Source organism: Halichoerus grypus, chromosome 4 (assembly GCF_964656455.1).
Source record: "Halichoerus grypus chromosome 4, mHalGry1.hap1.1, whole genome shotgun sequence".
Lineage (NCBI taxonomy): Eukaryota > Metazoa > Chordata > Mammalia > Carnivora > Phocidae > Halichoerus > Halichoerus grypus.
In genome coordinates, this window is record NC_135715.1 from 128602529 (window position 1) to 128626775 (window position 24247).

Here is a 24247-nt window from a genome sequence, read left to right on the forward strand (position 1 = left end):
ATTTCTCCCCAATTGCACTATAGCTAGTTATATAGTATTATGAAAATGAATGTAAGGAGTAGAGTGACTAGAGTTTTCAAATACCATCTAAGTTAATGATTAACTTACTGCCTCTTCTTAAAGCAGAATGTATTGCAAGTTTTTTAAATTACTTATTATTATTAATTTTTTAGTGAGAAATGTATCACTGTTGGTTTAGTTTGTATGATTTTTACTTTGTCAGCAAAAATAAAGGATATTCTTGTGCCTCAAAATATAGCTCAATGTTCTTTTTCTACTTACGGTCAAAAAACTAAGAAGCATGAACCAAAATGTTACTTTATGGCTATGTTATTTTTCATTTGTGTGTATACGTGTGTGTGCAATAGTTATTAAAAAAGAATAACCCAGCCAACATAAATATGCATCTGAAACATGACCTATGTTCAGTGCCAGCAGTTTTCAGAAATTTCAGGTTAAAACTGACCTTTCCTGGAATTTATCTAAGCCTACTGTATAATGTTAGAACGTGCTGATTTTTTGCTTTTTATTTTTAAAAACATTGTACTTTTTATCTCTGTGTGAGCATATATGAGAATTGCCCTATTAACTTTTTCAGGGTTTTTTTTTTTTTTGGTACTAATTTTAAAAATCATCCATATAAAATTTATTGTTGAATTCATTTCTGCCATGTGAAGTAATTTGAAATTTTATCCTAGCTTTATAAAAGTATTTAATTTTATATTTAGTTTGATAAATTTTCACACTAATATATCTGTACATTTTAAACAATTTCATTACACTCTATACTTGGATTCCACGAATCCAAAATTTAGCTTGGAAGAGGATAGAATGGTTATAGAAAGAGTCACCCAAAAAGGAATTTTTGTTCAGATGATAAAATGTTTTCTAGACATTGTGTCTCCGTATACCAAATTTATGATTTTCTAGCCATTAAAAAGGCATGACAATGAGGTGGTATTTTTCTAAGCAGTCATTTGAAATATCTGTAGGCATTATAGAGTTTTTGAAATATTCTGGAAACCAACTTTTTGGTAGAAAGTAACTAAGATATTTAATTTCCATAAATCCAATGTGATAAAACCTATGATATTAATGTAACAAAATTTCTGTACCTCTTTGGTTTTTCTACCTCTTCTTGATCCCAGGCTAGTCTTGTTCCTAATCCTCCCTTATTTTCTCTTTATAATTACTTCTTTGGTAAGCTCCTCTATTTTCAAGAAATCAGATAATTATCCAATCTGTTTTTAAACCCTGATTTCTCACCCAGCCTCGCACCCCCAACACTGTCACTTCTAATTCAGTATATTCCAATTGAATTCTTCCCTTTTCCCACTTAAACCTAGTAACCTTCCTAAAAAGGCCATTTCAGAGAGTGGACTTACCGTTTTTCCAATTTCCTAGTCTTCACTAGTTTGTCAAATTGCCAGAAGGTCTCAGTGCCCATACATATTACCTTAGCCCAGAATTTCATCACCTCATTGCTGTCAAATGATTGCTACCACATTCCTCAAGATAAACCCCTTCATCTCTCACTCTAAACTGTTTTACTCATTGATATCGAATAAACTTTCCTAAAACATCACTTTCTTTTTGGCTTTCCCCTGCTTCAGAATAGATAGCTCTGTATTGACTATGCAGGCCATTCTAAATTTTTCTACTTACTTCAGAGACTTTACAATCTGAAAATACCTGACTCACCCAAACAAATTTTCCACTATCTTCTCAACCAGTACTTTGTTCATGCTGATTGTTCCACTGCTGCACCTTGATACCAAGCTCATTCTCAACTGTGGCTTTCCTTCGGTAGGGTTTTGCTTTGACTTTTTGATCATTCATTTGACCCAAACTTGGAGGCCTGTTTTAATTTTATCTCTTCCATTTAGCAACTTTCTGTGTTCTTGCTGTTCTTAATACCTATAATTTTTATATTCAGTCTGGCAGGATAAAACTTTTTCATAGGTCTTTAATGATTTTTGAGAATTAGTGTCAGCTTCCTCAAAGATGGTGAGATTGCCAAAGGGAGTTATATTATAGAGCTCTCCTTTAACTCTTTCTTACTCTTAGTATCCAGCAGAGTACTGAGTTCACAAAAACTGCTCAATAATTGCTCATTAATTAGTTGATGTTTTTTCTTAAATAAATCTATGTTAGTTGATGAAAAATAAAATTAGATTGAATTTTTATTTTATTAGAGTGAGCAATATGTAAACTAGATTTGAGCTCACTAAGTGGACTTTGAGTGGAATTCCAAGAATATTATATCTCATTTTGTGTATGTTTTTACCTTTAAAAAATATTTCAAATTTACTATTATATCTCAGTAGCACTGAAATGCCAGAAAGAAAGGATCAAGAGCTATGAGTTATGACATTGTCAACTACTTATTACTTATACAAATTCTATGGATACCATTCTTAAAAAGAGAAATTTTTTAAATATGCTCACAAAATCAGACATCATCGGTCTGATTCCTGTGGTGCTAATATCATACCCTCAAGCTAAACTTTCATAACTCTGTGCTAGACTTACTTCCCACTGGTATATTAGAAGTCCAAAAATAAGTAATAGTAGAAAATTTTAATCCTGTTCATAACGCAGAATTGCAGAATTAATATATTAAGCTGCTATTATGGGATTCTGTGAATTCTAATCATACAGTAAGAGCAATTCCATTTCTTCTTCGTTTTATTTTGAACAACTAGTAATATAAGTAAGAGCAGCTTTTCAACTTTTACCTCTTAACTGTAATCCTCAAGTGGAGCTTTTCTAAGTAGGTTTTAGCATTTTCAAGTTAATCTGGAACACTGTGGATTTGCTCATCCTTGACTGGGCAAAATGTAATCAGTGCTACTTGCACATTCCAAATATGTGTAACACTTTCATAAATGAATAACACTCTATCATAGTCAGTAAAACTTTCAGAGGTGAACAAAAACTACATAAAAGTTTCACATTAAAAAATCAGAGCAAAACCTAACATAGACAGTAAAGAGAAGACACTTTCACAACGATCAATAAAATATGGTTTGCTGATATGTCTAAAGAGCATAATGCAGTGTATAGAACAGAATGTATTAAATATGGTTTATTTTTTGGCAGCCCACATTTTTAGCCAGATTTTCAAACTATCAAGAAGATGAATATACAAATTATTCAGAATGATGATTTCCTTTGGAAAATTGGAATTTCTATGAATGGATTTCCCAATAAAAAATACCTCATAATTTTCCAACACTGCCATGTATATATGACTTTCAATATACTTTTTAATAATGCATATAAACACAATAAAAATACTAAATAACCATAATGGATGGTTATCATAGGAAATGCAACAAAAACTTTGAAAGCATTCTTACCTCTTTGCTTTCTTCTAGTTCTGACTCACTGCTAAACTCTTCAGTATTTAAGTTTTCAAAGTCAGATTCTCCAACAGCAATTGGCACTGTTACAGTGAGGCTGGGGTTGTTTATGAATGACATATAATCATTTTCATCGATTACATATTTTTCAACACTGCTTCCAGTACCTACACCACTGGTGGTTCCGTTCCCATCTTTAAGATAATTAAGTTCTTTGCTTATTTCTATTCCAGTATTATTGGATATGCAGCTGTCTATTTTGTTGCCTTCATGGATCTCTATAACTTTTGGCTTTCTAAAAAAGGTTTTTCTGAAACACTCCCGTATCTTATTTTTCACATAATCAATTCCCTTTTGCATCCTTCCTACTGCAATCTGGAGATTGTTCATTTCATTATCATCATCTGTAGCAGCAAGATTGTCTGAGCTAAATGAGCTCAACAATAAGGCCAGAAAGAGGTTCAGAACCTAAACGAAAAAAAGAAAATTTGCTATATTAATATGAAGTATACATAAAATAATAAACAGGGTACTCATAGATCTTTGCTAAAATTAATTCAACAAATGCTTCTTGAATGCTTACTGTATTTCAGACATGTGTCTTAATCACACACTATTTAAAGGACCTGACACCTTCTACCTGCTATAAGGGCAATATGATAAAACAAATGCCTGTTCTTTCATACCAAGAAGGACAACAGGAAACCAGAACTTCTAAGACTTAAATTGTCTACTCAGGGTTGCCAGTGAAGAGACAAAAATCCCATTTTGATGGTTTTGGCCAATGAGAAAAAAAATTCTAGTCATTTTACTTCATGTTATCAGTTTGTCTAGAGAATTGTCTAGCTTCATGTGTATAAATAATGAATTTATTTATTTGATAGCCTGGCGATAATGTGTTAAAACAGTATACTTTTAACATAAATTCCTTTGTCCAGTGGCCACAAATTTATAACAGCCGAAATTTCTAAATGCAAATTATGTAAGGTTAACACATTTCCCATCAAAGCAAGAGCCCTAGTTTGTTTCCTTATTTCTGTATCAAATTTTGGTCAGAATCTAGAGCTTCCTAATTCACTATTCTGAAAAAATACCTGTCTACACAAACATTATCCCACAAACATTCTTTAAATCAGTCTTACTTGAAATGTACCTCAAAGGAAAGGTTAAGTTTGATGGCACGAAGACCACTACGTACACACATAATTGAGAAACGTAAGCATTAAAACACATAAATATACAAATTGTGCTTATACATTAGTGCTTTTAAGTCAGAACTAAAAGTAAGCTTCTTAAATCTGGTCAGTGTCCATACATGTGAATAACTTAAACTGCAATAATTTATTTTCTTTTAAAAAGCAAATTCAGAGAAGGATATATTTTGTCCCCTTCCAAGTCATTTGAATAATTACAATACATAGCTACAATATAGTACCCTAAAATTTATTGAAATTGATCTTCAAAATTTGGTAAAATGAAGCTTATGCTTCTGAGTAAGCCAACATGAACTACGAATGTGTAAAGAGCAATTTCAATATAGAATAGACAGTTATATATTTTTAGATTTACTGGAGATCATTTTCTTCTCCAAGTAATAATAGGATAAAAAATAATTCAGGCCATAACGGTAATACGGGGATAAAATTACTCTTCATAAAAACATTTCCTCAAAAAACAAAGAAAAACTAATATTTTTGCTCCCAAACTTTCACAAATACACTTCAGTTAATCCTCACACCAACCATAAGATTTCAGCTTTGTTATTCAACGTTCATAGTTGGGAAACTTCAGACTCAGAGAAGTTAAGTAACTTGCCCAAGCTCAGAGTGCTAGTGCTGGGATTTAAGTCTGCATTATTGATGATAAAACCAGAGCTATTTATTGCATCAGGCAACCTTCCTACCTACTGTCTGATCTTGTTCTTAATTATGAGCATTTGTAATATATACGTACCACAAGGTTTCCAATGACCATGACCAACATGAAAACAATAAGGCACATGGTTTGGCCAGCGACCTCCATACAGTCCCACATGGTCTCTATCCACTCTCCACACAGCACGCGGAACACAATCAGGAAGGAGTGGAAGAAGTCATTCATGTGCCAGCGTGGGAGTTGGCAGTCACTGGAGATCTTGCAGACACATTCTTTGTAGCTCTTACCAAAGAGCTGCATGCCGACCACAGCAAAAATGAAGACAATGATGGCCAACACCAAGGTGAGGTTACCTAAAGCCCCCACAGAATTGCCAATGATCTTTATCAGCATATTCAGTGTGGGCCAGGATTTTGCCAACTTGAAAACTCGAAGCTGTAATTAAGTGAAAAGATACTTTCAGTAGTAATCACAGTATAATTTTGGAAGTTAGTTAGACATTGTTTTATTATTATACCATAATGTAGACCTACCTCTGAGGGATATAAAATCTCAAACCATACTAAAATTCAAATAAAAAAATAGTTAATAATACACAAATTATAAATCAAATCATTAAATGCAAAAATAAAAATAAAATAGGTCAGGATAAATAAAACATTCCTGATTCATCAATAGATATATCCCTGAAAACAAATTAATATTTTGATTAGAGACATTTAAATTGAATTGATTTTAGCAAACTAATGTCACCCTCAGACTATATTTTAGAGTAAAAAATATTAAAAGTATGACTTACATATTTTAATATATATAAAATAAAACTAAAATAACAATTTGATAAAAATAATGTACATAAAGGCTCCATTTCAATTTGAAAAAATATACATTTTACTTAATTTCCAATAAAATTTTATATATTTTTAAATAAATTTTTTTGCCAAATTTAAAAAAGTTTGTTAGACCGTTGTTTAAAATACTAATGGTATCAAATATTTCCCTACATGTTCCTTTAAAGTAGTTCCCACTAATGTAAGTAAGGTTGAAAAAAGCTAAGGTTAATTGAGGCCTAAAATTGTTATTTGCATTTCTTTATAGAGTTGAAGCAAAAAAAATTTTTGAGTGAATTTAAAACCTAATCTGAGGCACATGTGTGTTTTTAAATATGCCCTAGATAGCTAATCATTATGAAGTGTTTCAACCATCTTTATCATTCTTAGAAAATAGTCACACTTAGCTTTAAAAAGAATGTTTATATATCTTCTTAAGAGTATCATGTGTATTGGTGTAGATTTAAAATATTAATAGTAAATGTAAGATACACATTGATTCATTTTCGAAATAAATTTTATGCCACTGATAGAATATAAACATAATCTAAGTAGATACCAGTCTGAATGATCTCAGTACAGACAATCCCTCCACATTTGCCAGGCCAAGCTCCATCAAACTAAGGCTGACAATAATTCCATCAAATATATTCCAGCCTTCTTGGAAATAATAATATGGATCCATGGCAATGATCTTGAGAACCATTTCTGCTGTGAAGATCCCAGTGAAGACCTAAAGTAAAATAGAGATCACAAACACTGAAAAACTTTTGACACTGCAAGAATCTGTAAAGAATATTAAATAGTCCTGAGTAAAAACATTTAACATGTAAAATGGAGAAATGTGACAAACTGATACAAGTTTAACATTTTTTTCCAGGAGAGTATTTTAAGTGGATTTGTTTTATTTAACAAATCTGTTTGATATTCCAAGAAAATCTGATTTTAAAACATTTCCTCATTCACATAAATAAATAAAATAAAAAAAAATAAATCTCATAGTGAGTAGTAACCACTGAATTACTGCCCTTTTTGGTACACCAGCCTTCTCCCATAATCACAGTGAATTTTGGTTTTAAGTATTATTGCATTAGGAATGAATCTACATGTTAATTGAAGTTACTCTAAATTTATTTTAAATTTGTTAAAAACCATATTTTATTCTTGATCTTTGTGGGTTTTTAAAGGGACACCATCTTATTTCTGTAATTTTATAAATATTCCTGAAATAAGAGTGAGTTTGCCACAAATGTTTTATGATAATATTCTCTGGATGCATGCCTCAGAATTAAGGTTAATGGATTGATAGAGCAAGGAGCTGCAGATTTAATTGAAAGCAGCAGGAGAACATTCTCAGTATGCATACACCCATAATTAAAATTAATAAATTATTTGAATGGTTGGATGAATGTGTTTGACAATAGAAATAAAATGAAACAAATTCAAAATTTGTTTTTTAACTCAGAACCACAGGCTAAGAGACCCAGGGGCATGAAGAGTTATGAAATTACTCTTGCAAAAAATCTTTTAAAGCAAATATCCTAATTAACAATAAGTAAAAGCTGCATTTTATAACTATAAAGTCAAGCTTACCATTTACAAGGTAAATCAGCCTTTACCTTGAAGGAACTCTGTCAAAATAACGGTATCAAAGTTATTTAAATTTCCTAAAATATCATGTTAATTAAAAGAAATCATTATCTACTCTTAAAAATGTATAAATGCAGCTAACATAGGGGCGTCTGGGTGGTTCAGTCAGTTAAGCACCCGACAGCTCACGTCATGATCTCAGGGTCCTGGGAGAGGCAGAACCCTCCCCTTCCGGCTCCTAGCTCAGCAGGGAGTCGGCTTGAGGATTTCTCTCCCTCTACCCCTTCCCCCACGCGCGCTCTCTCTCTCTCTCTCAAATACATAAACTTAAAAAAGAAATAAATGCAGTAACATATTATTTTCATAAATACAGAAAGACCTTAGGGAAATACCCATCCCAGAAAAAAAATAGTTTAACTTCAGTTCATCATTCATTCACTCAAGTAGAAATAAAATGTTTTTCAAGTAATCCTAGTGCATGAAAATCTGGATATATGGTGGAATACACACTGAAAATTATTTCTTTTTTATTTTATAGAATGACTCACCATAGGATTTTTTTCCCTGGTGAATTTAAAATAAATTCTGATTTAAAGAAATTTTATTTCTTATTCTAAGTCTCAGAAGCAGCTGTTTGAATTAGCAACCTGAATTAAACCAAGGTAGAAACTATCCAGGTAAATCTCTAAATATTCCTTTCTACAGAAATATCATAGGGTGATCTTTTCAGCTCTTCTGAAATGACCAGATCTCCTGCATTATAAAAACCTATGCCTTAAATGTACATTCTTTCATCTAAAATGTAATCCCAACATGAAACTCCTTTTTAAAAATAATATTTTAATTATAATTTGCATTTAAAATTATATTTATTTATATCTTTAAATATTTTCAATTTAGATCCTAAAAATCATTGGTATTGTTTTTTGGTACATTTTAGTCTAGTTTAAACTGCAATGTCAGTGATTACGAGTTTTTAAAAATTCCTTCTCATTCTAGCAAAAGTCAGTCCAGCATACTGATTTAATGCCTTTGTTTACATGATTTTTAAATTCCATCAAAAATTCTAAGAACAAAAAGAATTGGCAACTTCTGGATTTGTATCAGATTATGTAAATCCCATGTGTGGTTTATAAAAAGTGCTAATGTGTGGTTTATAAACATACATTCAGCTGCCTTTGAGTTTTCTATAACACAAAGAATTTTTAAGATTCAAGACAATAAAAAACATATCAAATGTTTATTGTTTGGACTTAGCCTAATTCTATCTTGTTTTCTTGAAGAAGCTTTTTGTCTTTTGAAACTTTGGGTTATATGCTTCTGTAGCCACTCATTCATTTAGGAAAAAACTGCTGAACACCTAAATGGAAGACATTTTGCTGGTCTTTGAAAATATAGTAGTAATTAAGATACACAAACCTGAGACTGCATAAACCTAGTTCATTTAGGCTGATAAATTTCTTATGGACAATGAATTTATAGGCTTCCTAAGCCAGCTTCTTTAGTGAGGAGATAAGTTCAGTGAAAAGTTCCTAACCGATTGTACATGATGACACGTGATAAATAGCAAAAGTGTAAGTGCTAAGGATGGAGATGAGAATCAGCCTGGGAGTCTGGACCAAGAATAAAGAAATTTGGAGCATTTTGAGTTGTTTTGGGGGGCACAACACTTAGGATGATCAATTGTTGAGGAATAAGGTCTTATTTCAGGAATGGGAAGGTTTTCCTAATGAGTATTTACTTAGGAAAGTTCTGTTGATGGACATTAAAAGGAGAAATGTTCATTCTAAAGGCTGAATATTGGTCAGTTTGCTCTACAGAACCTCTACTTGCCCAGATGGATGATGTTCTATTTTTTTTTTTTTTGTAGTGAATTTGATGTAACTGTAGTCTACTTTTGCTGTATTATTATTAGCTTCTTGTTTTAATGGTTTTAGTTTTATTATTCCCATGCCTTTTGGATACACATCTTTAAATATTTTTTGTTGTTGTTGTTGTTGATTGGGTGGGGAAGGTGAAATTGAAATATACTTAAAGAAAAATCATGGGAAATAATTTAACACTTATGGTGTTCTTTTCTCTCATCTGTCAAATGAGGATATTCATTGAGATGACTCCTAAGGTCTGCATCTAAAATTCTTGGATTTCTGTCGACATTGTATTGCCTACCAAATTTTTTTAGCAGTTGGTGTACACACAATTATTACACAAGATCCTCATTATAAATTGTTAGTTTGGAGACAAGATAGCTTTATATGATAGTAGGAAAGGAGTTAGATGGATGGATAGCACTCTTTCATTGATGCAAGATGCCTCCAGGTGAATTTTAGGATTCGGCTCCTAAGTGTTTTATCTGTCAATAAACAAGAGTTATTTTTTTTCCTTCAAAGAGTTATCATGTCCCTTTCCTGAGATTTTAAATTCATACCCTATACCACACCATTTAATTGAAATAATTTCCCTAATTGTGTTTCTTTAGGCTTTTATTTGCAAATGACCTATAAGATCCTTAGTACAGGTACCATATTCTGAATTCCCTTCAGGGTCCAGCAGAATAAGGGGATATCATGGACTCTTAATCACTGGTTACAATGAGAGTTATAGTAAGAAAAGTAATCAGTGTAGGAGCTACAAACCTCTATCTGTATTCCCTGAAGAAAGAGTTACCAGTTAGTTGGGAATGTTTGTGTGATAGAGAGGTTGTCTAACCTACTATGATTGATGGAAGATTTCTTGCTTATAAAATCTCTAAGGTGGGTGCATGGGTTTTATAATGGTTAAAACAAAAACAAAAAAGAGCATCTCAGAGAAACTCAACAGATACTTGAGGTCTTCTGATACTCAAATTTGATCAGTCAATCCAATTAGTAGAGAAATGATGTAATTTTTATGTGCTCCAGAAACAGGATACAAATGGGGCACATTGATCTAAGTAAACCTGAAATTTCCAGAAGTCTTTTACAGGATGTTCCTTTGTTAACAATTCAACCCAAACCTAGATGTCCTATTTATAAGGTATTATGTAATCATTTGAATAGTAATAACTACTCCATAGAAACGAAATTTATTTAAATGAGCAAACTATAAACTCCACAAAATATGCAATGCAACCATCCATGGTGTATAGTATAGTCCAAAGTCAGCTAAGTACCCATGATATAAGAAATATATTCTCTCCCTCTTCCTCTTCCTCTCTTTTTCTTTTTCTCTTTTTCTCTCTCTATGTCTATCTGTCTGTCTATATATTGATTTTTTTACATATTATTTACATATAAACATATATAATTTTCTATACATAAATATTATAAAGCTTATTATGGGTATAAAATAAGATATATGGGAAACTATGAAATACCTTATACGTATGATATTATTATTAACAGGAGCTCTCAGCTAATAGAAATAGTTTACACATTTTCCTACTCTTATGGTTAGAAATAGTTAACTCAGGTCTGTTTCCTATCATGTGCACTCTCTATCTTGATGAGCCTTGTATTCCCATTGCTAACCTCAGCTTACCAATGGTTTTACCACAATCTGTCAGTCATCAGTCTTCCACCCTACTTCTGTACCTCATTATCTCCATTGCTACACATTAAGTTACAGAATTTTGGAACTGGAAGGGACATGAAAAATCATCTAGTTTAATACATTCTACTCATTAGAAAACAGACCTAAATATTTAAATGGCTTTTTCGAGAGCACCCAGTTATTTAGCATGGACTTTTGGACTTGAACCCAGATTTGGTGCTTTAGTCTAGTGCTTTTCCATTTGATCATCCTATAATTCAACCTCTCTTATCCTGTGCTTCCAAACTCTAGTGCTTCAACATTGGAATTCTATAAAACCTGAATTTCCTGCTTCACTCTGGCAAATTTCCAAAATTTCTTCCCAACTCTTCAACTTCCCCGACTGTTCAGTATCTTGGGAAAAATACAGGAGCTAGAGCAGAACTATTTTCCATCAGTATTTCAGAGAAAGGTTAATAACATAGATTAGAGGAAGGAAATTGTTTATTGAGCACATGCTAGATGCCAGGCTCAGTATTGTTTTCATATTTCCTCATTCGGCCTTCACAACAACTCCGGGAGATGGTTATCATTATATTCGTGTCTAAATAGAAAACAAGGACTCAGATTTTTTATCAGACTTGTCCAGATGCTACATTATTAGTAAGCATTGGCAACGAGGCCAAACCCAGTTCCACCCAACTCCAAAGCCCATATTCTTTCATGAAAACATGCTACTTTAAACAGCCCATTTGGGTAGGAAACAACCAGTTGGTTATTTAATGAACTACAACCATGTAATCACTATAGGAAATACAAAGGAAAAATGGGACATAACCTTGAAGAATATGAAGAATTGAGATGAAGTGATTTGAGTCAGAACACTCTAGATGTGAATGTAGAAAACAGTGAAATATTTTCCCATATGTAATTGTATAAACGTGGTGTTTGTGTGGTACGGTGACATGGCTGTTCTGATGGGCCAATAGTGGCTGATTATGGACAATAAGATCATATAGGAAGGATAGGATCAGATGGGGAGTCTTGAAAATCAGGTAAGACTGTTGAACCATAAATACAGATGATAGATACTTTACCAAAGTGCAAACATACTGAGTGCAGAGTGTTAAAAATATTATTTTAATCATAGTTATAAGATTAAAAAAGAGGTACCTTGAAAGATGAAATAATGGATCTTCTTATCAGCTTATATATAAAAAATAAAGGAAAAGTAAGTAAAAATGGCTATTAGATTTCTATTTTTGAAGTTGGAAGGCTCTTTGAAGCTGGGAGGCTACTACTAGAAGTAACATAAGACTGAACTGAGATAGTTAGGAATTTCAATAAGCTGTGAGAAAGATGATCTTTCAGCTGTCACATATTATGTTTAAAGTTATCCTTAACGTTCTGTAACAGTTGGAAATATAGGACCAGGGCACAGCTTATACCACAAGAGTAGATAATTCCTATAGTTGTTGAGTACATAGAAACATTGAGTGGAAAACATAGCCTTTGTAGACATAAGAAGTCCAGAAAAGAAGGAGTGATTGGAAAGATCAAGGAACAATCATTAAAAAAAAAAAATCCATTTATAGGTGCCAAAGATGAAGAAAGTCTCAAGAATCTGGTAGGTGTTCTACTAAGTCAAATAATGGAGTAAAGTTGAGGTTACTTATGGGGTAGACATTTATGTAATTGTCTGCCAAGTATTCCCTTTTCAACTTCTGTTAGGAATTGCTCCTCCACCTGTTTGATTCCTCAGGTCTGTCATGTTTTCACATGGCTCCACCTTCTGCCTCTGATTAAACCAGAGGTGAGCATCTGACTTAAGCTATGCCAAACAAGAGTCCTATCGTGAGTCTTTGAACTAGAACTGAAAAAGAGATACAGTTTTTTTCCAGTGTAGAGGTTACAAGATGTAAAACCAGTGAGCTATGGTTGAGCATGTTTCCTGACCCAGAGACAAAGGATGAAGTGATTTGGCCTACATCCAAGCTCTTGGTTAAAGCATTTCCTGAAGCCCAACTGCAAAATTACCCTTTATATGGTTTGGTAGTTCATCTTTTTCTTTCCATTCTAGGAGTCAATTTTTTTTTATTTTCCCCTTAAGCTAGTTTGAGTTTGTTTCCGTCTTGTGCCAAAAAGGAAGCTCTCTTGATTAATCCTTTTTTTACTTGTTTATACATTTCAATTTTCTCATATAAAGGAGGAAATGTACATGTCAGCATACACATACACAGATGTCTGCTCAAATAATTTGAACCAAAAGTATGGCTAAATTTTACAAATGCCATTTCACCAACTATTTCTTCTCTTGTGTGAATACTACTGAAGCATTTTATTAGGTAATTCAATTTGAAACAACTATGTTCTCTTTTATACAGAAATAAATCTTTATATATTTCCTTTAATCGACATGATTTCTTCAGAGGCTGTGTATATTAAAACTGTATTTTTGTGGAACCAGAATTAGATATTATGGTTTTTCTGGACCTATATTTCAGCAAGAACGACAGTAAAAATTTTAATGAGCCTACAACTGGTAAGACACCATGGTCAATTAGTAAGGACATTGGTCTGAGCAATCAGCATTCATACCAGTTGAATTTTAGATCTTATTGCCTACACAGCACAAATGGATTTTTTCTTTGGTCTATATCTCCCGCCCCTACCAAAGGAAATAAGTAAACTTGAAATGAACTTACCAAGTTTCCTACAGTCAGTACACTACTGAATTGACCAGTCATTGGGTAGTGCTCCATGGCCATAAAGAGGGTATTTAAGACAATGCAAATAGTGATGGCAAGATCAACAAATGGATCCATAACAATTAAATTCACAAGATGCTTTACTTTTAACCATGCATCACAGCAGTCCCAGATCAAAAACACATTGGCAAATCTGTACCAGCATGGTGGACATTTCTGTCTAGATTCTTCAAGTTCTAGGGGAATAATAAAAAGGGAGAGTAGTAAATAACAATAAAAATGAATTATTGTTGCTATAGATTATACATTATTTTATACAATCAATGCTTCTACCTGGGGATGGAAGTTCATATTACTTAGCTTAACAAACTTGAGAAGACAATCCCATTAAATATTTTCACAAAATATTCATTAAAAATTTCATATAAACATCTTTCTCCTTTAATTAAATGTAGAAAATAAACACCTTCATTTAATATTTTGCTTCGAATTAACTAACTTTATTACCTAATAACTAGGTAATTATTGATTATATTGCAATATTCTTTTTATCAAAACAATTTTTATTTTATCTTATTTATTTTTTTAGATTTTATTTATTTGTTTGAGAGAGACAGAGCATGAGCGGAGAGAGGGAGAAGCAGACTCCCTGCTGAGCAGGGAGCTGGATGCTGGGCTAGATCCCAGGATCCTGAGATCATGACCTGAGCTGAAAGCAGATGCTTAACCGAATGAGCCAAAACAATTTTTAAATAAGCTTTACAGAAATATTAAATGTATCAGACACTTATTATTTCTTTTGAAAGTATCTATTTAAGAACACTGTCTAAAGCTATGATCCTTATTAATGTGTGCGACCAATTCTGTCTTCTGATGTCTCCACATTAGCATTAATCTTGCACACAATGAGAATGTAGTATGTCCTTTTTGGTATAGATTCAAACCCATATCTACTTATGTTATTCATGTTTACTCATATCTTTCAGAATTTTAACATAAAATATTTTCCAAAGTTGCTAGTAATTTTAATGGGTGAAACCTGTTGTAGTTATTATGTGACTGTTCAGATATCATACACGCCAACAGGACAAGATACAAAATATATCTGATATTTTCTAAAGAACACATGTTACGCATGTTAAATCTACTTATGTAAGACTTACAAAATTACAGAACTAATGTAATATCCCTCCAAACTTCATGAAGTGGAGAATTATTTAATGAATGAATAGGGGAGTATTAGTTGCTGTCCGTTCCCATGGGTCAAAATCAGCAAGCATTTGTGTAAGCTCTCCTTTGGAGTAATGTAAGGGTTTCTGTGTGTGTGGAAGATGGAGAAGAGATCTTTTCTTAGGGTCAGTGTTGAACACAGGTTTTCATTTGTTCAGTTCATTCACATGCCTCCCCCAGCCACATCACTGCCTCCCTGCCTGGAGAACAGACTAAAGCTTGAAAGAGATGTTTCCTTGTGCTTTTACATACCAAGACTTAAGAAGGGAAGTGTATATTCTAATTGTTTAGGGATAATGTAAGATAATGATAAAAATTCACTGACATAACATGGAGGGGGGAAATATCACTCTGCAGACAAGATAAGGAGTTAAAAAGAAAAGGAACAGTATTAGTTTTTGTAACCAGTGTGATAGTACTGTATTTTATATATCATCTACTTAGACAGTTCTGATCTTGGGTAATTGACTTTGGTAATTTTATGAGAAGAAATAGTCCCACAAAGCATATCATCTTGTAAAGCTGACTATCTCATGTCCTGCTTCTTACCCTCCATTGTGTTGGTCAGGATGCTAGCTATGCTCACGGCTCTTTGCCTTCCAGAGGAATCCTCCAGCATCTCCATTGAAATCTGGTAAGAACTTAGCCTTCTCTTTCTGACTTCCGTTTCAGTGGTGGTGCCCTGCAAACCAAATACTGATGGTTCAAACCACCCTTTCAATGAATAATACAACACCACATAGCATTTCTTTGGACAGTCATGCTACATGCAGTTTTTCCAGGTAATAACTTTCAAGTAATAATAAAATACTGAGTTTATTATTAAGTTACAAACACTTTTTAAAAAAATTATCACAGGTGATAGTGTTTAACAAGAATTCACCAGTTAGATGCAGCTGTATAGGGCAATTTTGTTGCAGGAATGTTTTAATTAACCTGTTGGAATTTTCAGAGAAATTTTCATAAGCATGCTAAAGTCATATATTGTTTCATTTCACTCAAATGGAGATTATTTTCAGCTTATCTCAATGATTAATAATCAGATCAGTCTTCTCCCCCCAAAATAATAGGATTATAATGTTGTGAAGCTGAATTGTTTTCTTTGAAGCTGTATTGACAATATTGACGTATATGGGCCAGTTTTTTTCCATGCACAAACACAGATGTACAATGAAATGTGTGTGCTTTCCTGAGATTTCTTTCATTATTTCTATATGCCATCCTATAAGAAATCAAAACATTTTAGAGTCATTTTAATACACATCAAAACATTTTAGCATCCCTGTAATACCGATACATGTATGGAAACTGCCTATTATCAATATATCAATATATATTATCAATATATTGGTCATGATAATACTTAATTTTAAGTATATTAAATTTCCAGAATTTGAATAAAAAATTATATAATTCTGTGAGAGCACACATTTATAATAACAATTTGGTTGTCACAGTGCCCATTATTTTATGTTGGTAGGTCTATTGAATTTGCAGATATGTTTTCTCTCGGACTCTAAAAACTCTAAGGCATTTGAAAGCTCATGGTCCCAAACAATTCAATTGGTTCTAAAGATTTATTATTTTTCATTCAATAAATCATATATTATTTCTGAGGCATTTCATTTTGGGGAAGCAGGATGGTGTAACAGGCTAAACTGCCCAGGCTTCGATTATTTCAAATTGGTGTATAATGTCAGTAGTAGCTAACTTATCTATTATCACCTCTGGCGGAAGTTGTCCAGTAGGTGAGGTTAGAGCTGACGGTCCACCCACCAAGGAAACCACACCATTGCAATCCACAGTGCTGTGCATCTTCCCATTTGCTGGAAGCCCTGGCACCATCCTGGATGACATACTGGCCTGACTAACGTTACTGTTGCGTCGCTCTCCGTGTCTGTGCGGCACAAACAATGAGTCTCTCCTGCTCTCGCTGTCTTCAAATGTACTGTGCTCATCATCAGCAAAGTCATTTTCAGAACCGACGTCCTTTGCTCGACCTCTGAAGCTGAAAATGCTTGTTTTGCTATTGCGTCGTGGGGAAAACAGGGAGCCACGGATACTTAACAGAGACTGAGGAGAGAGCAAGGAAGAAAGGAATTGGGGGGGCGGGGAAACACAGTTACTTAACAGAAGTCTTAATATTGCAGAATCTGTTTGCATTTGGATTAGAATACTCTTGCTCTTAAATACAGGTAATCAAGTTTATAGATAACACGTACGTTTTGATATTTTTATTAAAGACCACAGTGCAAATTTAAGTATAAAGAGTGTTTTTTTCTGATTAAGAATCCTAATTTGCAATTTGCTAAGTGCACAACCATTTCATTTGATCTTAACTCCAATACTGTGAGGTGGATTTTGTTATCATAATGTTATAGGTGTGGAATGTGATGCTAGAAAGGACAAATAATTCTTTTTGGAGCAAGTGGTGGTTAAACAAATAGTAGATGGCTTTTACTCTGAAATGCTATGATCTGAAGGGCATGCAACTTGGAAAATAAATTATGGCTCAAGAGAGATTGTTGGCTCAAATTTAAAATATCTGTACCAAATACGTTACTTCTAGATAATGACTTAAAAACAAAACTATTATCTCTCTGTTCTCTTCTTTTGAATTCTAAAAGGAAATTAGTGTACTCTTTTTCTGGATCTGTTTATCTCTGTCCACGTGGGAATAAAAGTCATGAAACTTACCTATGATGCTGTCTTCCAAATTTGCTAATAGTTTCCCAAATAGCTACTAGTGATTCACCTTAAGAGAATACATGTCAAAACAAACACAACAGAGAGACTTCCTAAAGTGCCATATAAATTGCTATTATTACTTAAAATTCAACACTAGATTAAAAAAGCAAGACATATGTACATGACTTTACCGAGGAGGGTGATGTAGAAGACAGCTTATTCTTTTGATCTCACTTTAATTTTATTAAAAGTAACTGGATGATTCAAAACTTTTTTATTACATGTGTTCACAAATAAATTGAGTAAATGGTTTCTGGTACTAGAAAATGAAGATTTAGCATGAAATCCATTCTTTCACCTTTTGAATGAATTTTAAACTAGCAGCACCAAATATGTCTATTCTAGCCTTGGTCATAGTTTTCAAAACCATCTCTATTCAGTCTGTGGAATCTTTGTTTACTCTCCTCATTGTTAACAATGACATTCCCCATTGCTCCCCCCTGCTTGGACTCTTGTGACCTCCCCTACCTGTCTTCATAGCCAGGGTTTTATATATATATATATACGTGCATGTATATATGTATATATACCTATATATGTATATATATGTACACACACATATGCATACATATCCATATGGCCACAGTAAACATTCCTGTACCTTTCCATTCTTCTTCCAAACTTAAGTATAAAGCCAAATAAAATAATTTTAGTGGGAAAAAACATAGGAAAGGCAGACTCCATCAAATTTATTTTTGGATCCTCTGCCTAATTAGGTCATGCTCATTTTCTTAGGCCCCATTTTTAGCTTTATTTTTATGGCTTTTCCCAGATTGCAAAGCACCAGAATAATCGTGTTGCCCTCTGTCATAGTGATGTTCTGGAAAGATAGTATTCATTAAGAAATGTACTGTTGCTTTGGACATAGTTAGACTATCCAGCTTGTCCAACCCAAGACTGTGCTTTTTTGACACTTAGTTTGCACACAGTTGGCTACCCAATGTCAGACAGTAGCTAGACTGATTTTCTAGTTAATCGAAGTGATCAAGAAATCAGATATCGTGAAGACTTAAACTCAACCCCCAGTAATAAACAATGTTAATGTTTTAATTTCCTTAGACTCAATTTTAATTATCAATATAATACTGGTCATTATCAGACTTGTGTTTCAAAACTTTAGTGTGTATTTTTAGGTCCCAGGTTTTGTTTTGTTTTGTTTTGTTTTTTATTTGACTTGGGATTCAGTAAGTAGGGAATAGGACTCTGGAATCTGAATATTCAACACACATTCCAGGTGATTCTAATGCAGGTACTAGAAGAATACTCTTTCTCTTGCATTAATCCCTAGGATGGTTCAATGTAATCATCTTAGTATACCTATGTTCAGCGACTGTCTTTGGAAACTGAAAATCAGTCTGTACTATATTGGTTGAGAGTATATGGTATGTGTGCATGTATATAAGGTATCTGGTACATGCCTTTAATTTGAATGTTTTTATGTTGGGGTGTTTTCAAAAGCATTCCAGAATTTTGACTTTTATTTGAAACTTCTATTCACTCTTTGGAAAGTATAATAATGGGTGTGAGCACAGCTTTCAAAGCAACAGAGACTGAAAAAGAAGATAACAAAAATAGTATTCAGAGAAGATAAACCAAAAATAACACACTAGAAGATGCAGCAAAGTAGAGGGAATACCCACAGCTGTGGCAGCCCTTTCTCTAAGGAAAACAAGCTTTTATGCTTTAAGGACCGAAAGGCCATTTTTCTTTGCTTCAGGCATGACAAAACATGAATCCCAGGTATCTTTATTTTTTTGCCTTGTTCCAGGAAGGTAAATATGAACTTTCTCTCTTATAATTTTTGTTAACAAAAGGGAAAATAGAAGAAATTAGGTCTGTAAAACACAATCCTGCAGGTAGGGATTGAACTTGAAGTCAATTGGGAAAAGTCCAGATAGAAGATGATGCAGAGAATATAAAGATGTTCTCATGGAAACATGTAAAGTGAGTATTGGAAATACTCAATAGCATTTCAAGTTAACTGTATGTACCTATCAGTGTTTTCAATAAATCAACAACTATACTTGGTTATAGCAACAAACCTGGTTTAAAAGAAATTGTCTCGGTGTGTCCAAACAACATAGCTAAAATCTTTGGAGGGGATTCACTTCCCATTGTACACCCTTAAGTACCTTTTCATGTTGTACTATGAACATGATTTATCTATTTGAAGATAAAATAATGTAATAAATGTAAAATAACATTTAAAAATTTATGTTAGTAGAGGGCAGGGTACCCATAATTGGTGGCTTCCCTGCCCTCACATTTTCAGAAGATAAATTTGTTTTGAACTCATGCCATGTCCATCTTCTGCTTCCTATTCCTACTACCTTCGCTGATTCTCTTTACTATCACAGAGCCCTTTTTTATTTATACAACCAGAAATTGTAAACAGCTTCTGGTATATTTTTGCTTATGAGTTATGTTATGCTCCCTGCCTGTTTTTACTGGGATTTGTATATATCAGTGTTAATAGGATCTTTCTTTTACTTTTGAAATATCTCCCATCTGTCTGTCCATTTATCTACCTACCTACTATCTATCTACAAATACTATAAAATGAACTACATGTAACATATGTATATACTGATTCTGTTTTTAGTGTTAAAACTCTGGCTGCCACCTAATTTCTTTCTGCTCTTGCCTCTCTGTGGTTCACTCACCACAGGCCTCCGAGCTGCTCCTTGAGCATTCCAGGCATACTGCCGTGGCAGGCCTTACACTTGGCTCTTCCGTGAATCTGGGATGCTCTTCAATGAGATAGTCTCTTCCTTTGCCTCCTGAAAAATCTTTGCTTAAATGTCTCCTTTACAGTGAGGACTTCCCAAACCACTCTATTTAAAATTTTTACATCCACTTAGTGCTCCTGATCCCCTTTTTGTGATTTGCTTATTTTTTCCCACAGCACTTATCACCTTCTAACATAGTCTGTAACTTATTTATCTTATTTATTGTCTGGCTTCTTCTTTAGTATAAATTTCCATGATGTCACAAAGTATTTTCATTTTCTAGAACTATTTCTGCCACATAGTAGGTGGTCAATAAATATTCGTTGATTGGCTGAATCCAGTTTCTATTTGAGCACAGTGATGAAACAATGATGGAAACAATACTGTTTTCAAAAACATATAAATATGCTCATGTAAATATTGCTACTGTGCATACACCTATGTGATAATTGCAACTACTCAGAAGTTTTTAGTTTCCCTCATTTGGAATCATTCACCAATTTTAACTTAATAAGAGCTTTACTCTTTGTCACATAAGGTTTCTATATATTGCTTAATCTCTCACAAATCTTTAAGGTAGACATTATTACCCCCTTTTACAGAAATCTTTTATTTTTTTATTTTTTTTATTTTTTTAAAGATTTTATTTATTTATTTGACAGAGAGAGACACAGTGAGAGAGGGAACACAAGCAGGGGGAGTGGGAGAGGAAGAAGCAGGCTTCCCACTGAGGAGGGAGCCCGATGCGGGGCTTGATCCTAGGACCCCGGGATCATGACCTGAGCCGAAGGCAGACACTTAACAACCGAGCCACCCAGGCGCCCCCCTTTTACAGAAATCTTACAAAAATACAAATCACTTGAGTAGGGTAACAGTACTCACTTGGGAGTTGAGATATGAACACAAGCTTCTGTGACGTCAGTCATTATGGTATAGTGTCAAATACGCCTAATCCTAATGACTCCTAATAGTCCTAATAATGCTAAAATATCAAGGTAACAGTTTAAGCCAAAAGAATCTGGTCAGAGAAACTAACTTGCCCAGTAGAGCTTCCAGTTAATCCCAAACGTGTGGTACTTATTTAAACCATACTTTATATTTGTTTTATGCAAGATAATAATTAGATCTCTTGATATTGGCATTATCTGGAAGAAAATGGTTTTTATCTTTTAACTTCTCATGTGTGCACATCTATTTTTTCCTAATATGAGAATTCAAGTTATTAATATGGAGTTTATTTATTTTTTAAATTTTATTTACATATTCAATACAAATGATAAACACCCATTGATAACTTGCATATGCTCTTTCTTCCCAACCAAGAGCTAAACACTATGCTGAATTTGTGCTTATCACTCCAATTTTTAAAGAAGTTTTTGTTCTTTATAAGAAGGATATCATACCTCTTGGTGGATATATAGTTTTTTGCTTTATCTTATTTATGTAGTGTCCCTCAAAGCATTATTTTTAGGGTATAATTCTGACCCAGATTAATATGCTTAGAGAGTTAATAATTCATGGCACATGAAATTCTTTTGGAACCAAATAGTGTTCAAAGTCATAAGTGTACTTATCACAGATTTCATAATTATTTACTCTTTACATTATGCAACCCATAAAATGTATTAACAAACAGAGTTAAAACTACTTTCCCTCTTTGACTTGAAAATATGCTGAAGAACCGTGTAGTTGGCATTAAGTCAGAGCAAAAATAGACTGTCTTCAATTTAGGTCTCTTCCAAGAGCATTTAGGTCATCATTTCATTCTAATGTCTCATAGCATGACACCATGTCAGCATAATGGAGACTTACGACAGCATGGTTCACATATCAAAAGATCAAGGCAAAATCCAGAGACATTTCTTTTCAAAATTCATGCATATGTGGCAATTACAACCTCAGATAATAAAGGCAGATACCCATATCCAAAGATAATAAGTTCATTTGAGGTCTCAAAATGAAAAAGGTAAACAAGAGATTGCAAACTCTCACTGAAGAGAGAAGTCTGATAGGTAAGTTTTACCCTCCTTACCCCCCAAAAACAGAAAATTAAGAAACATGGCCTCAAAATAGAGTATGTTTAAAGCTGATTGCCTTAAAAGTTATTATGGTTTAATAAAAGTCTCTTTTAAAGACAGCTTATGATGCAAATTAAATAATCATGTTAAATGTTAGTTCCTTGTTCCTCATTTATATCAGATATTACAAAAATATACCAAAACAAAATACAGTAATTACAAAGCAATAGCAATGACAGAACAAACTGGAGCACTTCATAGAAAACCATACCTGATGAGGGGAGTAGAATTTCTTGTCACTATTCAGTCTGTTTCCATCCATGGAGAAAAGGAAGCTTCTTCTTTTGACACTGTCCTCAGATTCAGATTTGGGAAACCTGTCTCCCTCTCCTTTGTTGTTTCCTTCAAGATGCTCCCTTTGTCTTCTTTTCTTCCTTCGGTTCCTCCACTCCTTAGCGCTTTTAGAACTTAACTTTGATGCTTCTGAAGAACTTTCCAGGAGCTCTCCTAACCCACCTATTCCACTGAAATCTCTTGAAGCAGCTGATGCTGCTGCAACTGCCTGTTTAAGACAAAGCCAGGCACTGTTTACAACAAGTGATTTTGGAAACAGTTGACTATGTACAAATGTTGCCATTAAGACTACTAACTATAGGTAAACATTGTGTCTTCTGGTCATTACATTGTGTCTTAGAGAGTTTACTTAATAATGACAATTTAAAACAGTATAAAGCAATATGCTAACCTATGCATTAAGGCAGGAAAAGTCTGGTTTGGCGCATCTCTTGGAGAGTCTTTAAAAAAAAATAACTCTTTTGAGATTAGCTTCATTTTCAAGGAAAATTTCTCTCTTAAAAATATCTTCTACATTTTAAAAGCAAATGTTCTCTTAGTGGTGGTTGCTGGTCTGATTACTATTCCAATTCCATCCACAGGCTTGTTCTTCCCACGTGTGATTGTGAACAACCGAGTGGTATTTTTTTCCTTCTAAATCTAGGTCTAAGACTTCTTCTTTTCCCTTTTTGTGAACTCAAAGAATTTAAAGTGTGTATTATTTTACCACTAGATAGAAGTAATGGGAATATATTGGCTAGTTTGACCTCTTCCTTCATTTGAATTACACTTAGTACTATAGCTCACAGCCCTGGGGTTATGTTAATTCCAGAGTTAACATGATTAATTTCTTACATAGCATTTTAGCTTTAAATTTTTTAATGTTTATAAATTATCTGTTATAAATAATAACAAATGATTAACATATCAATCAATAAGTACCTGAAATAATCATTTAAGGGATTATAAGATCTTCTTTAAATATTTTCTTTTTATGTTTCAGCACTAAGTATATTTAATCATTTTGAATTTCTGCATGTACTAAAGAAACAACCAGCTCTGAGGTGAAGCACGGCAAATTGTTTTGTAATGAATAGTATTTTTAGACTGGAAGTGATCTAACCATGACTAGAGGATATGAAACAGTGATATAGTTCCTATCAAAGCTGAGTTCTCATTAAGTATATTCCTGTTTTTAAATATGATCATGGAAGTGGAAATGATTAAATTATGAGAATACTGGTTCAATTCTTTACATATGTCATTACTAAATACAAACAACTCTAATTTATCTACCCATTTTGTTTTATT

At 33.3% G+C, this 24247-nt stretch overlaps 1 protein-coding gene across 7 annotated transcripts in view; it reads right to left on the reverse strand.

Annotated features, from left to right (window-relative positions):
- The window catches only part of LOC118534503 (sodium channel protein type 3 subunit alpha), a 116557-nt gene that overhangs the window by 27694 nt on the left and 64616 nt on the right, over positions 1–24247 (reverse strand). For 3 of the 7 annotated variants that reach the window (XM_036090435.2, XM_036090434.2, XM_036090433.2), the window contains 7 exons: positions 22875–23165; positions 16834–17181; positions 15658–15790; positions 13876–14114; positions 6630–6803; positions 5319–5675; positions 3363–3833 (listed from right to left, as the gene is read on the reverse strand). In XM_036090435.2, coding sequence (XP_035946328.1) covers positions 3363–3833; positions 5319–5675; positions 6630–6803; positions 13876–14114; positions 15658–15790; positions 16834–17181; positions 22875–23165 — 2013 coding nt within the window. Of the gene's footprint in view, positions 1–3362; positions 3834–5318; positions 5676–6629; positions 6804–13875; positions 14115–15657; positions 15791–16833; positions 17182–22874; positions 23166–24247 lie in introns of those variants that run through there. The other 4 variants (XM_036090439.2, XM_036090438.2, XM_036090437.2 and 1 more) reach the window with 4 other exon arrangements.